The sequence below is a fragment of the Leptopilina heterotoma genome, unplaced genomic scaffold (genome assembly GCF_015476425.1).
Source record: "Leptopilina heterotoma isolate Lh14 unplaced genomic scaffold, ASM1547642v1 Lhet_24, whole genome shotgun sequence".
Taxonomy (NCBI): domain Eukaryota; kingdom Metazoa; phylum Arthropoda; class Insecta; order Hymenoptera; family Figitidae; genus Leptopilina; species Leptopilina heterotoma.
Window position 1 is genome coordinate 5,381,267 of NW_025110956.1, and position 17,324 is coordinate 5,398,590.

General features: G+C 26.1%; 3 protein-coding genes across 3 annotated transcripts; all 3 read right to left on the minus strand.

Moving 5' to 3' along the window:
• Positions 1-319: 319 nt before the first annotated feature.
• LOC122503006 lies at positions 320-8,177 on the minus strand. The gene is made up of 4 exons (XM_043613387.1): positions 8,049-8,177; positions 6,230-7,963; positions 3,840-4,972; positions 320-2,215 (listed from the first exon to the last, which is right to left on the minus strand). The coding sequence occupies exons 2-4, from the start codon at positions 7,934-7,936 to the stop codon at positions 445-447; spliced, it is 4,611 nt and encodes a 1,536-aa protein (XP_043469322.1). The 5' UTR covers positions 7,937-7,963; positions 8,049-8,177; the 3' UTR covers positions 320-444.
• Positions 3,202-5,516, minus strand: LOC122502929 (putative ankyrin repeat protein RF_0381). The gene is made up of 2 exons (XM_043613279.1): positions 5,400-5,516; positions 3,202-5,068 (listed from the first exon to the last, which is right to left on the minus strand). The coding sequence occupies exon 2, from the start codon at positions 5,039-5,041 to the stop codon at positions 3,323-3,325; it is 1,719 nt and encodes a 572-aa protein (XP_043469214.1). The 5' UTR covers positions 5,042-5,068; positions 5,400-5,516; the 3' UTR covers positions 3,202-3,322.
• Positions 8,178-10,564: 2,387 nt separating the features above from the next.
• LOC122503007 lies at positions 10,565-16,316 on the minus strand. The gene is made up of 2 exons (XM_043613389.1): positions 14,358-16,316; positions 10,565-12,460 (listed from the first exon to the last, which is right to left on the minus strand). The coding sequence occupies exons 1-2, from the start codon at positions 16,071-16,073 to the stop codon at positions 10,742-10,744; spliced, it is 3,435 nt and encodes a 1,144-aa protein (XP_043469324.1). The 5' UTR covers positions 16,074-16,316; the 3' UTR covers positions 10,565-10,741.
• Between the last annotated feature and the right edge of the window lie 1,008 nt (positions 16,317-17,324).

Here is a 17,324-nt window from a genome sequence, read left to right on the forward strand (position 1 = left end):
CTGGCAGCACTGACATGTACGTAAAATGGAAAGTAGTTTAAGATGTTTCAGTCAATTTTACTTTAATTAAAAAATCTCTTTTTGATTGTAGAAAACTAAAAACAGTTTTTACAGATTATTTTAGATTATAAATAAAGATTTGAACAATAGTTGCTTATATTTGCAATTAATTTTCTATGTGTATTTTCTATTTTCATTCCGAAAATTACAAACATAACCTCAAATCTTTAAAAGTAATTGGTAATTATTCTTCGCATAGCGACATTGTACACTAAAGTAAAATAAAATCGTATATGAAATATTCAAACTTTTATTGAAAAATTCTTAATAAAACTAACATGAGTAATTTGAACTAGACACATAATTAGTAATTATCACAAAATTTAGAAAAATACTGATAACATTTTTCTTATCGTGAATAATGTTTCTTACATAAAATAAAATTTATTTTTTTTCGTAAACAATGAAATATTTTCCATTGGGTGTTTCTTCAGTTATACAGAACGCTCTTCCAAAATTGCGAAGATCCCCAGCTGTCAAGTAATTAATTATCTGATAAATTACCACACTTGGTAAATTTTCCTTAAAAAATTCCTTGAGAAAACGAATGAAAACATACTGACAATTTTTAATTTTCACCACTCTCTCTATTCGCTTTTCAAACAAATATTTGTAATTCGGAAATTCGTCATATTTGTCAGATTCCAAGATAGACATCACATCATCATTTCTGAAATATTTCGTCACCTTCAACAAATCTTCATTTAGAAAATCATAAAATGAAACTTCTCGATCAGCCCATATTCTTCTGTCTCGCATTTTCATTACTTCCTGTTCGCACTCTTCAAAAAAGGAATAGACCCATTCAAAATTTGGAGTTGGTAAAAAACCACAGTTTTCAATATCGATATTTTTAAGTGCTAAAAAAGCTGTTAACAGTACCCACGTTGTAATTTTATTGAAATGAAATTTTGTATTGACGTGATAGTTAGGAAAACTACAGAAATAATACCATTTATATAAATCTCGGTAAATTTTGGCGTTTAACTCCAAAAGGCATTCGGTAATTTCAAGATAATTACCTTCAACGCATAACACCAAAGGAGTATATTGTTCACGCATAAAAATATTGATATCGGCCCCATTATCGGCTAGAAATTCAACCATATTTGCGGATTCTTTCATTTCCTTATCATGATTTTCATTCAATATATCTTTCATAGTTCTATCTACTTCAATTATATCGAACAAATCATACATTTCGTCCAAAAAAATCGCCAGTTTGTGAACAGAACTCTGATCTGATAAATCTTTAGCATTAATGTCAAAACCTTTACGTAATAAAAAATCTACAATATTGTAATTATTTCCTAAAGCTGCATAATGTAATGCCTTAGTACCGTTTATATCACCAGAGAATAAATCTGCTCCGTGTTCAACTAAGAATTCTATTTCTCTGAAATTTCCTTTTCTACAAGCCATAAGCAATGTTAATGTGCCACTTTGATTTTTGAAATCTAACTCAGCTCCATATGAACACAAGAGCGTTACCATTTTCGAGGGTTTGTATTTTTCATTGACACTAGTTTCGACTCTTTCGCCAAAAGCAAAATTAATTGGCATCATATCATCGTGATCTTTCGCATTAACATTCGCTTTCGCTTTCAAAAGCATTTCTGCTATTTCTATTTGTTTACTTTCAACGGCGTAAAATAAAGGTGTTTTTTGACAGCCGTCTTTTACATCGACATCTGCACCAAATTCAATTAAAGCTTTCACTACATTCTGTTTTCTTTCATCAATCGCTAAATGCAGTAAAGACTTTTTGTCTTTCGGCCCAAAAACAGATGGTAGATCATTCAATGCATTAATATCAAATCCTTCGCATTTTTTAACAACTGGTTCAAAATCTTCGTCGAGATGTTTTATCACAAAATGTAATAAAGCACAATACTTTGTGCTTTCCACATTAACATCAATTTTCTTCTCCAAGCAAATATTAATTATTTGTCTACATTTTTGCGACCAATTATTGTCTGATGAAAATGTTGCGTGATATTGTTCGCAAAAGTTTTCTTCAATTTCTACATTTGAACCATATTGTAATATTATTTCTATTTTTCCTTTGTTTTCATCAGTAAACAATAACCCATGTTTTACATTATCTCTAAAAACTTTTAAAACTGCCGATTGCATAATGATTTTGTTTAAAAATCTATATACCTGAAAATTAATATTTTTAGTTAGTTTGATGTAAGAAAAGTAACTTCCTAATATAATTTTTAAAAGAAAAAAAATATTTTTTTTCAAATCTTTGTGTAAATCTAAATACTATCAAATATACTGAAGCCATTTGCTCAAATAGAAAGAAATTAACATCTTTTATTGAAATATCTGTTTTTACTTACATTTGAGTTACAAAATTAAGAAAAAATTGAATTTCTTTTATTGTTTATAACTGTCAGAATGTTTAACTTTCACTTTACAAACAGATGAATACAGCATCATGGATGATATAGATCATGTAGATGGACATTTCAATAAAAAAAGTGGGTGTCGCTAAAGTGTGTCTCACTAGAACGCGTATTCATTCAACCCTGCTAGCACATGTGGATATACCTTTGGAAAATACATATTTGAAATTTTATAAACAAAAACCATTAAAACCAAAAGAAAGAAAGACAAATGTGCAAAAATCAACAAAATTTACCACAAGCAGGGTTTTAAGTGTGTTCAGTAAAAATAATAAATTAAAGATAAATATTTGCATATTTTAATTTATAATAATAAAATAATTGTCAATTGTCGCATATTTTTAATAAAAAAAAACCCAAATAATTTTAGGGTAATTATTTCAAAAAGGAGAGCCCTACTTATGCGGTTTAACAATTTTTTGTTAAACAATTAAAAAAAAAATTTCTAAGAAAACTGGTGTTATTTAAAAAATTTTGAATTTTTCTTTAGCGAAAATTCATAAATTTTTATAATGGATTAACAGGCAGAATTTTTAATAATTTAAATAAATTTTAATAATTTTTAGCAAAATACCGTGTTTGTGTGATTTGTTTTTTTAAAGTGGAGAATCTTCCATAAACACTAGAATTTAATTGTCGAAACAAAATAACGTGACGTTAAAAAAATAATTATAATTATTATAAGTAAAGACAATTTAATAAAATTATAGATGAAATACAAATTTTATTAAGAAAACAAAAATAAATTTAAAATTCTAGATAGTATAGGTAATTATTACAAAATTAGAAAAATATTGTCAACAATACTTTTTTTTAACGTGAATGTTTCTTACAACGTATGAAATTTATTATTTTTCGTGAACAACGAAATATTTTCCATTAGGTGATTCTTCCGTTATACACAATGCTCTTCCAATATTACGCAGATTGCCAGCTGTCAAGTAACTAATTATTTTATCAAATGCCAGGATTGGTAAATTTCCCTCAAAAAATTCCTCGAGAAAACAAAGAAAAACATTCAGACAATTTTTCATTTTCTGCACTCTCTCTATACGCTTTTCAAACAAAAATTTGTAATTTGAAAATTCGTGATATTTTTCAGATTCCAAAACAGACATTACATCATCATTTCTGAAATATTTTGTCACCTTCAACAAATCTTCATTTAGAAAATCAAAAAATGAAACTTCTCGATCAGCCCATATTCTTCTTTCTTGCATTTTCATTACTTCCTGTTTGCACTCTTCAAAAAAGGACTTGACCCATTCAAAATTTTCACGTGTAAAACGAAAATCATTAAAATTGATATTTTTAAGTGCTAAAAAAGCTGTCAGTAGTACCCAACTTGTAATTTTATTACAATACAACTTTGGATTGACGTGAATATTAGGATAACTACAGTAATAATAGCTTTTAAATAATTTTTTGTGAATTTTGGCTTTTAACTCCAAAAGGCATTCGGTAATTTCAAGATAATTACTTTGAACACTTGACAACAAAGGAGTATAGCGTTCATGCATAAAAGTATTGATATCTGCGCCATTATCGGCTAAAAATTCAACCATATTTGCGGACTCTTTAATATCATTATAGTGTGCTTCACTTAATACATTATTGGTATTTCTATCGCCTGCTAGTAAATTAAGAACCATATATATATCCCTTGAAAAATTTGCCAGCGTGTGAACAAGACTGCCGTTGAATAAATATTTATCATTCATGTCAAAACCGCTACGCAATAGAAAATCCACAAGATTGTAATTAAATCCTAAAGCTGCATAATGTAATGCCGTTTTGTCGTCCACATCAGTAGAGAATAAATCAGCTCCACGTGCAATTAAAAATTCAATTTCCTTGAAATTACCATTTTTGCAAACCGAAAGCAATGTCATATTGCCATTTTCATTTTTGAAATTCAAATCAGCTCCATATGAACACAAGAGCTTTACTAATTTCGAGGGTTTGTATTTTTCATTGCCACTAGTTTCGTCTCTTTCGCCAAAAGCAAAATTAATTGGCATCATATCTTCGTGATCTTTCGCATTAACATTCGCTCCCGCTTTTAAAAGCATTTCTGCTATTTCTATTTGTTTACTTTCAACGGCATAAAATAAAGGTGTTTTTTGACAGCCGTCTTTTACATCGACATCTGCACCAAATTCTATTAGAATTTGCACTACATTCTGTTTTTTGCCTTCTATCGCTAAATGAAGTAAAGACATTGCAGTTGAATGCATTAATCCATTAACATCAAAGTCTTCGCATTTATTAATAACTGATTTAAAGTCTTCGTCAAGATGTTTTATTACAAAGTGTAATAAAGCATTATACTTTCTCCTTTCGAAATTAATATCAATTTTCTTCTCCAAACAAATATTAATTATTTGTCTACATTTTTCCACCGAATCATTCTCTGATGAAAATGTTGCTTGATATTTTTCACAAAGAATATTTTCAATTTCAACAATTGAACCAAACATCAATGCTTGTATTAGATTCTGTTTATTTTGAATTAAACATCTCGTATTTCTTCTTTCGTCCATAATTTTTAAAAATTCCGACTCCATAATGATTTTGATTCAAAATCTATATATCTGAAAATTAATAATATGCTCAGTTAGTTGACATAAGAAAATATATTATAAATATTTTATTTAAAAGTAAATATTTATTTTATTTTCATAGATTTGGTGGCGGAATATTTAATTGTCGCATATTAAAGAATAATTAAACATCGTGGTAACAGTCTAGAATGTCAATTTTTCAAACGTAGACACGATAATTGCTTATTGTTTTACGACACGTTGGTTTATAACCGTTATAACCTAAAATTGACGTTCTGGACTTACCGTAGAATATAATAAAACCATTAGACCAAACAGAAAGAATTTAAGATCTTATATTGAAATATCTTTTTTTACTTACATTTATATAGTATAAAATTGAGAAAAAATTGAATTTCTTTTACATAACTGTCAAAATGTTTATGATATTTAACTTTCGTTTTCACTTTACAAGTGTTTACAAGTCACAACAACAGAAGATTGCAAGCATGGATGGATCTTTTTTTCTATAAAAAATTGGGGGTCATTACTGTAATTTATCGACCCAACCCTGCCAGCACATGTGAAAATACCTTTAGAAAATAAATATTTAAAATTTTACAAACAAAACATTTTTGAAAAGTAGGATTTAAATCAAGATTTAAATGTTCAGCAGGTATAATAATAATTAAAGCAATAAATATTTCCTTATTTTAATTTATCACAATTGTCAATACTCGCACATTTTTAATAAACAAAACTCACACTATATAAGGGTAATTTTTTTCAAAACAGACAGCTACACAATGTGATTTAACAAGTTTTCGTCTAATAAATAAAATAAAATTTTTTAATTGAACAAAAAAGCGAGCTTTTGTTCAATATTTCGGTTATTTCAATTTTTTTAAATTTTAATAATTTTTTGCAAAATACCGTGCACACATAATTTTTTTTGTGGAGAATCATATCCGTAAAAATTAGATTTTAATTTAAAAAAAACAAAATATTGTGAGGCTTAAAAAAACTTGCGACAATTTTATGAGTAAAGTAAATTAAATCAAAATTGCAGATGAAATCAAAATTTTATTAGCAAAATAACACAAAATTTCCAATAGTACATAAGTATAGCAATTATCTCACAAAATTAGAAAAATATTGTCAACAATACTTTTTCTTAACGTGAATGTTTCTTACAACGTATGAAATTTATTATTTTTCGTGAACAACGAAATATTTTCCATTAGGTGATTCTTCCGTTATACACAATGCTCTTCCAAAATTGCGCAGGTTTCCAGCTGTCAAGTAATTAATTATTATATCAAATGCCAGGATTGGTAAATTTCCCTCAAAAAATTCCTCGAGAAAACAAAGAAAAACATTCAGACAATTTTTTATTTTCTGCACTCTCTCTATACGCTTTTCAAACAAATATTTGTAATCTGGAAATTCTTGATATTTTTCATATTCCAAAACAGACATCACATCATCATTTCTGAAATATTTTGTCACCTTCAACAAATCTTCATTTAGAAAATCATAAAATGTAACTTTTAGATCAGGCCATATTTTTTTTTCCTGCATATAAGCTACTTCTTCAACACACGATTGAAAAGAGTAATCGACCCAATTAAAATCATCAGATGTAAAAATATTTTCATGAACAGCGATCTCTTTGAGTACTATAAATGCTATTAATAGTACCCACGTTGTAATTTTATCAGAATGAAATTCTGTATTTATCTGAGGGCAGGAACAGTCATAATACAAAAAGTTGTCATTTTTGTGAATTTTGGCGTTTAACTCCAAAAGGCATTCGGTAATTTCAAGAGCATTATAACGAATGCTTATCATTAGAGGAGTAATGTTTTCCTTATTGGGAGTATTTATATCTGCGCTATTATCAGCTAAAAATTCTATCATTTCAGCAGCTTTTTTCACTTCATCACCTTCAGAATCTAAATTCCCTATGTTACTGATATCTTCATGCGTATTATCTCCAGCATATTCAAGTTCACTATTAATCGTTTTCAAAGTATTTGCCAGATAATGAATAGAACTTTCTTTCTCCAAATTTTGAGCATTAATGTCAAAACCTCGACGTATTAGAAAATCTACAAGTTTGTAATTATATTTTACAGCTGCAGAATGTAATGCCGTTTTGCCGTCTTTATCACTCGACAATAAATCAGCTCCATGTTCAATCAAAAATTCTATTTCTTTTGCATTGCCAATTCCGCAAGCCATAATCAATGTTCTTGTACCACTTTGATTTTTGAAATCTAACTCAGCTCCATACGAACACAAGAGCGTTACCAATTTCGAGGGTTTATATTTTTCATTGCCACTAGATTCGTCTCTTTCGCCAAAAGCAAAATTAATTGGCATCATATTTTTACAATCTTTCGCATTGACACTCGCTCCCGCTTTTAAAAGCATTTCTGCTACTTCTATTTGTTTAGTTTGAACGGCGTAAAATAGAGCTGTTTGTTCACGCTCGTCTTTTATATCAACATTTGCACCAAATTCTATTAAAATTTTCACTACATTCAGTTTTCTTTCATCAATCGCTAAATGAAGTAAAGACTTTTTGTATTCCGGCTCAAAAAAAGATGGAACGTCATTCAATGCATTAATATCAAATTCTTCGCATTTATTAATAACTGATTCAAAATCTTCGGCGAGATGTTTTATCACAAAATGTAATAAAGCACAATAATTTGTGTCTTCAATGTTAACGTCAAGTTTTTTGTCCAGACAAATATTAATTATTTGTCTACATTTTTCCGACCAATCAGTTTCAATTAATAGTGTTGCTTGATATTTTTCACAAAGTACATTTTGAATTTCTTCAATCGAACCAAACTGTAGTGCTTGTTTTAGAGGATTCTTGTTCATGAAGTTTTTTAATATCCATTCCATTATGATTTTGTTTTAAGACGAAAATATCTGAAAATTAATATTTTTAATTAATTGAGACAGGAAAATACCTTCGTTGTATTGTTTGTAAAAGTAAATATCTTGTTTAACTTACATTTCAGGTAGAAAATTAAGAAGTTGTATTTCCGTTAGTTCTTGTTAATAGATCAATGTTTATTTTTCATTACATAATTGCTTTGCAAGAATTCGCAATCAAGTTTACAGTAGATGACAAATTGAAAACAATTGACAACAGATGATTACAAGCATGGATGGACCTTTTCTTCTATAAAAAAGTGGGGGTCATTACTGTAATTTATCGACCCAACCCTGCCAGTACATGTGAATATACTTTTAGAAAATAAATATTTGAAATTTCACAAACAAAACATTTTTGAAAAGTAGGATTTAAATGTTCATTATAGTATTATTATAACTATAATAATCATAATATATTCTGACACAGGGAATTCAGGGAAAAGTCAGGAATTTCGATTAAAAGAACTGAAAAAAATTAAATTTTTAGAATTCAAAAAGAAAATTTTTGAAAAATTTCAATAATTCAAATTCTTCTGAAATTAGTTAAATTTTTTAAAATAATTTATTTATAGAAGAATTTTAGTTAAAAACATTCAAAAAATTGAATTTTTGGAGAAGTTACAAATAATATTGCAAAAATTCAATTATTTTCAAAAGTAATAAAATTCTTCGCAGAAATTCAATTACGTTCAAAAATTTTTAAAAATTCTCGTCAAAATTCCAATTACAGGGTTGCTACAGAACCTGGAAAACCTGGAAAACCTGGAAAAGTCAGGTATTTTTTAAAAAAGGTCTGGAATACCTGGAAAAGTCAGGGATTTTTTAAAAAAAGGTCTGGAATACCTGGAAATGTCATGGAAATTTGAAATGCCTGGAATTTTATCCCACTTAATATTTTTTACTACATTTTTTCTTTTAAAAAATGATGTCTTGGAATTCCTGGAAATGTCCTGAAATGAATTTTCCATATTTTGCTTTTAAATATTCAATAATTTAAAAATTTTACTCAAATTTAAAAAAATAATTTTTTTGATCTATCAAAAAATAATTTTAATTTGTCGTTTGATTAAAGAATCTGATATCTGTATTATATAATATTGATTTTTAACTCTTTTTATAATAAAATTAATATTTTTTTCAAGTAGGTTAATTTAAATTATGTTAATCGTAATATGAAATAATATTACACATGTAAATGTCCTGGAAAAATAAAAAATCTGTCCTGGAATGTCCTGGAATTTTAAGTCATATTTTCAGTAGACACCCTGTCTGTGCTTTAATAATCAAATAGAGATAATCTAACGTGAATATTTTTATAATACAGAAAAATTGCTCTAATTTATAATGTTCAAAAGGTGACCTGGAAATTTATCAGATTTGGTACTGGAAAACCTGGAAAAGTCATGGAAATTTAAAAACAGACTTCTGTAGCAACCCTGAATTATCTTCATAAATAATAAAATTTATTCTTCTCCGAAATTCAATTATTTTCAACAATTTTCCAAAAGAATTCAATTATTTAAAAAAACTGTTAATAAAATTCTACTGAAACATTTATGTATTTATTTTTATAAATAAATAAAAATTTCACAGGAATTCAATTATTTTTAAAACTATTTATAAATTTCTAGAAAGAATTAAATTATTTTTTAAAATAAAATTCTGCAAAGGAATTCAATTATTTTGAATATAATTTAAAAAAATATCTCTAAAAAATTCAATTATTATTAATAAATTTTAATGAAATTTCTTGAATGAAAATTAAATTTTTCAAATTAATTCAATAATTTTCAAATTAAAATCTTTGAAAATCTGAATTTTTGATACGTTTAATTAATAATTTTGTACAATTAATTTTTTTGAAAAATTTTAATGAATTTTTTTTTAATTATTTGAAGTTTTTATTTTCTAATCGAAATTTCGTAAAATTGAATTGCAAACAAATGGATTTGAAAATTGTCTAAGAAATTTTTCGAAAATTATTTAAAAAATTAACAAAATTTTTATTTAATTAAATATCAACATAAATTTTTTTAACACTTTAAGGTTTTTTTAACAAAATTCTTTACAAAAATTCAAATATTTTTATAAATATTAATATTATTTCTAAAATTTCAATTATTTTTAAAAGATTTAATAATATTCTTCACAAAAATTCAATTATTTTCAAAAATATCGAAGTTCTTAGCAAGTATTAAATTATTTTCGTAAATAATAACATTCTTTGAAAGAATTTGGGAATACTTATAAATTTTAATAAAATTCTTCTGAGAAATTTAATTAATTGCAAAAATTGTAATAAAATTTCTTAAAACAAATAAATTATTTTAATAAATCATAAAGTTCTTCAAAATAATTCCATTATTTTCAGTACAAATTTAATTACATTCCTCGAATGAATTTAAATTTTAATAAAAATCTTCCAATTCAATTATTGTCAAAAATTTTAGTAAAACTCTTCAAAAGTCTAGAAAATAATAATTGAATTGAAATAATGAAAATAATTTTGAAGTAATCGATTTTTTCATTTTTTATAATAATATTTTTATAAGTTGCTGCATTTCGGAAAGGTTTAAATTCGAAATTTTTGTAAATTTTAATTCAAATTTTATTACGAAAATAGCACAAAATTTGAAATACTACATAATTATCACATAATTAGAAAAATATTGTCAACAACACTTTTTCTTATATCGTGATTATAAGCGTACATTTTTTTATTTTTGTTAAACAATAAAATATTTAAATAAAATATTTTCCATTGATTGCTTATTCAGTTACAGAAAATGCTCTTCCAAAATTGCGAAGATCCGCAGCTGTCAAGTAATCAATAATTTGATAAATTACTAAACTTGGCATACTTCCCTTAAAGAATTCTTTGAAACAACGATTTAAATCATTCTGACAATTTTTAATTCTCTCCACTCTCTCTACACGCTTTTCAAACAAATATTTATAACATGGAAATTCATTATATATTTGAAATTCCAAAACATACGTTAAATCATAGTTCCTACAAAATTTTGTCACATTCATCAAATCATCAGTTAGAAAATCAAAAAATGAAAATTCTCGATGAACACATATTCTTCTCTCTTTCATTTTGATTACATCCAGTTTGCACTCTTCGTAAAAAGAATAGGCCCACTCAAAATTATCATGTGTTGAAAAAGTATAGTCTTTAATATCGATATTTTTAAGTGCTAAAAAAGCGGTTAACAATACCCACGTTGTAATTTTATTACAATAAAACTTTGGATTGACGTGAAGATTGGGATATCTCCGGTCATAATATGGAAAATTTCTATTATCCGTAATTTCCACGTTTAACTCCAAAAGGGAATCGGTAATTGCAAGAGCATTATAATGAACGCCTATCATTAAAGGAGTAATGTTTTCCTTATTGGGAGCATTTATATCAATTGTGCCATTATCCACTAAAAATTCTATCATTTCTGACGCTTTTCTCGCTTCATCACCTAAATAATCAAAATTCCATAAGTTACTGATAGCGTGATACGTATTGTCTCCGAAATATTTAAGTACATTATAAATATCGTACAAAGAATATGCCAGATCGTGAATAAGACTATCATTATATGAATCTTTAGCATTAATGTCAAAACCGCGACTTAGTAGATAATCAACAACCTTGTAATTGTATCCCAGAACTGCGGAATTTAGTGCCGTAGCACCGTCTTTATCACTAAAGAATAAATCAGCTCCATGTGCAATTAAAAATTCAATTTCTTTTAAATTACCATTATAGCAAACCAAAAACAATGTCCTATTGCCACTTTCATTTTTGAAATCTAACTCAGCTCCATACGAACACAACAGCTTTACCAAATTCGAGGGTTTGTATTTTTCATTGCCACTAGTATCTTCTCTTTCGCCAAAAGCATAATTTATTGGCATCATATTTCCAGAATCCTTCGCACTAATATCCGCACCTGCTTTTAAAAGCATTTCTGACACTTCTATTTGTTTAGTTCCAACAGCGTCAAATAAAGGTGTTTGTTGACAGCCGTCTTTTACATCAACATTTGCACCAAATTCTATTAGAATTTTCACTACATTCTGTTTTCTTTCATTAATCGCTAAATGAAGTAAAGACTTTTTTACTTCCGGCATATCAACATCATTCAATGAATTAATATTAAATTTTTCGCATTTGTTGATAACTGATTCAAAATCTTCGTCGAGATGTTTCATCACAAAATATAATAAAGCACAATAATTTGTGTCTTCAATGTTAACGTCAAGTTTTTTGTCCAGACAAATATTTATAATTTGTCGACACCTTTTCGCCCAATCATTTTCTGGCGATAATGTTACTTGATATTTTTCACAAAGTATGTCTTCAATTTCGACAATCGAACCAAACTGTAGTGCTTGCTCTAGAGGATTTTTTCTTCGAGAAAAAAGTCCCGCATTTTTTCTTTCGTCCATAATTTTTAAAAATTCCAACTCCATTATGATTTTATTTTAAAATCTGTATTTTCCTGAAAATTAATATTTTTAGTTAGTTAAATGTAGGCAAATACTGATATTTTTTATGAAAATAAATAATTTTTTAAATCTTTCTAGTAGATCGAGTAGATCTTTATGAGAAATGCGTCATTGTCATATTAAATTTTTAACATCATGGTAAATCCAGACTGCAAGTTTTTTAAACTCCGAAACCATTAATTTTAAAAACGTTACCCCGGTTATTCCTATAGGGTTGCATTGTTTCACGACACGTTGAAATTATAACCTAAAATTGATATTCTGGACTTACCATATAAAATATACTGAAGCCAATAGGCCAAATAAAAACAATTAAGAACTTTTATTAAAATATGTTTTTTACTTACATTTCAGTTACAAAGTTAAGAAAAAATTGAATTTCTTTTATTTTTTATAACTATGTTTATCTCATACGTCTTTCACTTTACAAACAACAACAACAGATGATTTACAAGCATCATGGATGATATAGATCATGTAGAAGGTCATTTCAATAAAAAAGTGGGTGTCGCCTGTCGCTATTATAACCACTAGAATTTATTGACCCAACCCTGCTAGCACATGTGAATATACCTTTAAAAAATGTCATATTTATTTCAAACAAATGGAACGATAAATTAATTATTGTTTGTTTTTTTGTTTTCTAACTTTTTAAATAATTTTTCTTTTTAAATATTTCTAATTTTTAATTTAATTTATCGAAAAGCATTAAATTCTTGCAAAGAATTTTATCAAAAAAATTTGAGGATAATTTAATTTCCTTCGAAGAATTTTATTATTTATGAAAATAATTGAATTATTGCGAAAATTTTTTGAAAATCCTACAATTCTTTAAAAGAATTTCTTTGAATTTTTTTAGAATAATGGAGTTTCTTTAATAATTTTAATTGAAAATTTTGAATTTTATGAACAATTTGTTTTCTTTTTAGTTTTTAATCGTGTTTTTTTTATAATTGAAATTAAACATTAATTTAATTATTGAATTTTATTAAAATTTTTAGAAAATAATAATTCAATAATTCTTCTCAGAATTTTATTACAACTTTCTAAAATAATTTAATTCATTCAAGGAATTGTATTCAAATATTCAGGTTGGCTACATATGTCAGTTAAGTCAGGGAAATGTCAGGAAAAACAATTTTTTGTCAGAGAAATTTAGAAAATTGAGAATTTTGTTACAAATTTCGAAAGTCAACTTTTGAAGAATTTTTATTGCAAATTTTCAAAGTAATTGAATTATCAAAAATTTTAATGAAAAATCTTTAAACAAAGATTTAAAAATGAAAATTAATGAAAATTATCTTTTAATTTTATGTATATAGTATTTTAATTTTAGTACTTTCAATTACATATTTCCGAAAATTTAAATACGCAGACAAAAAATAATAATTTAGAATTATTTTTAACACTTTGGAGAAAAAAATCATGTACAAAATATTTAATCAAAATTCATCAAAAAATTAATTAGTTTTTTTAAATAATGCAAAAACTTTTTGGAATATAGAGAATAATTAAATTCTTTCCAATAATATAGATATTATTAAAAGTTTTGACAATAATTGCATTCATTAAAAAAAATTTCTTTAATTTTTTGAATATAATTTCAAAAAATTTTTTTTTTTTAAATTAAAAAAGGATTGGATTCTTTTTATGAAATTTTATTAAAATTTTTATTAAAAATAATTGAATTTTTGTAAAGAATTTTACAATTTATAATTAAATAATTGAATTTTCGTAAAGAATTTTACAATTTATAAAAATAATTGAATTGTTTCGAAAAATTGTATAGCAATACTTTTTCTTGTCACGAATGATTCTTACAATGTACACAATTTATTATTTTTCATAAACAATAAACTATTTAAATGAAATATTTTCCATTGGGTGTTTTTTCCGTTATGCAGAGCGCTCTTCCAAAATTGCGAAGATCTCCAGCTGTCAAGTTATTAATTATCTGATAAATTACTACACTTGGTAAATTTCTCTTAAAAAACTCTTTCAAAAAACGAATAAAAACAGTCAGACAATTTTTCATTTTCTGCACTCTCTCTATACGCTTTTCAAACAAATATGTGTAACGTGGAAATTCGTCATATTTTTCAGATTCCAAAACAGATTCCAAAACATCATCATTTCTGAAATATTTTGTCACCTTCAACAAATCTTCATTTAGAAAATCAAAAAATGAAACTTCTCGATCAGCCCATATTTTATTTTCTTGCATTTTTATAACTTCTTCTTTGCACTCTTCAAATAAGCTATGGATCCATTTAAAATGTTCAGATTGAAACTTTTCATAAACAGAAATGTTTTTAAGTGCTGAATATGCTGTTAATACTGCCCACGTATTAATTCCATTAGGAGAAAAATCGGTCGTTTCAGGAACATGAGGAAACATTCGACCTCTCATAAAAAATGCTTCGTGCTCGTAAATTGTGGCATTTAACTCCAAAAGGCATTCAGTAATTTCAAGAGCATCAGCTGTAACGCTTGTCATCAAAGGAGTAATTTGTTCATAGTTGAAAGTATTTATATCTGCGCCATTATCAGCTAAAAATTCTATCATCTCAGCAGATTTCTTCAGTTCATCGCCTATAAAATCAAAATACCAATCGTCGCTAATAGCTTCATAAGTATTGTATCCATCATTTGCAATCGTGACCTCAATGTTTTCTATAATATATGACAGTTCGTGAATAGCACTTATGCATTGATCATCAACAACATTAATATCAACACCGCGACGTAATAGAAAATCGACAAGATTGTAATTATATTTTACGGCTGCACAAAGTAATGCCGTTTTGCCGTCATCATCACTCGACAATAAATCAGCTCCATGTTCAATCAAAAATTCTATTTCTTTTAAATTGCCAATTCCGCAAGCCATAATCAATGTTCTTGTACCACTTTGATTTTTGAAATCTAACTCAGCTCCATACGAACACAAGAGCTTTACCATTTTCGAGGGTTTGTATTTTTCATTGCCACTAGTTTCGTCTCTTTCGCCAAAAGCAAAATTAATTGGCATCATATTTTTACAATCTTTCGCATTAACATTCGCTTTCGCTTTCAAAAGCATTTCTGCTATTTCTATTTGTTTACTTTCAACGGCGTAAAATAAAGGTGTTTGTTCACGGCCGTCTTTTACATCAACATTTGCACCAACTTCTATTAAAATTTTCACTACATTCAGTTTTCTTAATTTTATCGCAAAATGCAGTAAAGACTTCGTATCGTGCATATAATATGGATCATTATATGCATTAATATCAAATTTTTCGCATTTTTTGAAAACTAATTCAAAATCTTCGTCGAAATGTTTTATCACAAAATGTAATAAAGCACAATAATTTGTTATTTTCACGCTAACGTTAAGTTTTTTCTCCAGACAAATATTTATAATTTGTCTACATTTTTTCGCCCAATCATTTTCTGGTGATAATGTTGCTTCATATTTTTCACGGAGAATATCTTGAATTTCTACGATGGAACCATACAGTAGTGCTTCTACTAGAGGATTTTTTGCTCGAGCAAATCTTTCCGCTTTTTTTCTTTCGTCTATAATTTCTAAAAGTTTCGATTCCATTGTGCTTTTGTAAGAAAATGTATATGGGTGATTCTCCTGAAAGGGACCACTTCACGTGTCTCCAACATGAGGTTCATTATTTAAATTAATTTTTCATTAATATTTTATCAAGTTTAAATTTTTTGAAAAATTTATTTATAATCTACGAAGATTTATCTATCTTTATATAATCTTCTATTGCTTATATTTAAATTTCTTCCTATTTAAAAAACATATTTAATTTTGTCATCGAATTTTGGTTAAACAGAATGTATATTTTATAATTATATTTTAACGTATTTAAACAATTTCAACATATTTATGATATATATCAAATTAAAGTTCAGAATATAAGGATTATTTTTTACTTACATTTGTTTAAAAGAAGGTAAAAAAAGTTATTTAAATTATTAATTAAAATAGTATTATCAATGAGAGTAAAAATTAAATTCATCTCCGAAGCCTCATTTTCTATATAATAACATCATATTTTTTAACGTTTTAAACATAATATGTAATCGATGTGAAAATATTTGATGATTAAAACTAAAAATATTGTTTAAAAAATTGTAATATTTTTAAAATTAGAAAAAATGAGAATTTTTTCATTAAATTATCAATTCATCTCCGAAGCCTTTTTTATATTTGATAGCCGTTTTCTTTTGTTTTTAATTTTTTATCATTGTTTTGAAATATTTAACCCTCAAATTAAATTATTAATTTAATAAAAATAAAATATACAATCAAAAAGTGCAATAAATTAAAACATAACAATTTATTATATAAAAAAAATATTCCTACCGAGTTTTTTTTACAAAATAATTAATTTAAAAGTTATAATTAATTATACTTAACCTCTAGAACACATTATAGTAAAATGTTCCTGGAGGTCTTATTTCTGAAAATTAATTTTGCGCAACTTATATTTTTATCTTTAAACATTTTTTAAACTTATTTATGAAAGAAAAGTAACAAAAAAAGAATAATTTGATTTTTTGGAAATTCAACCAAAAAAGGGTCCCTTTCAGGAGAATCACCCATATGTGCCCTGAAAAAGAATATATTGAATTAGTTGAGGTATGAAAATAATTTCTTAATATTATTTTTAAAGTAAATATTCTTTTTAGATGTTTGTACATTTGATTAGGATACAATAATATCAATGGCTGCTAAATAAAAACATACATTACAGTATTAGAAAATTCTACGACAATTTAATTATTTAAAGTATAAAAATAATCATTTTATTAAACAATTGAATGTTTCTTAAAA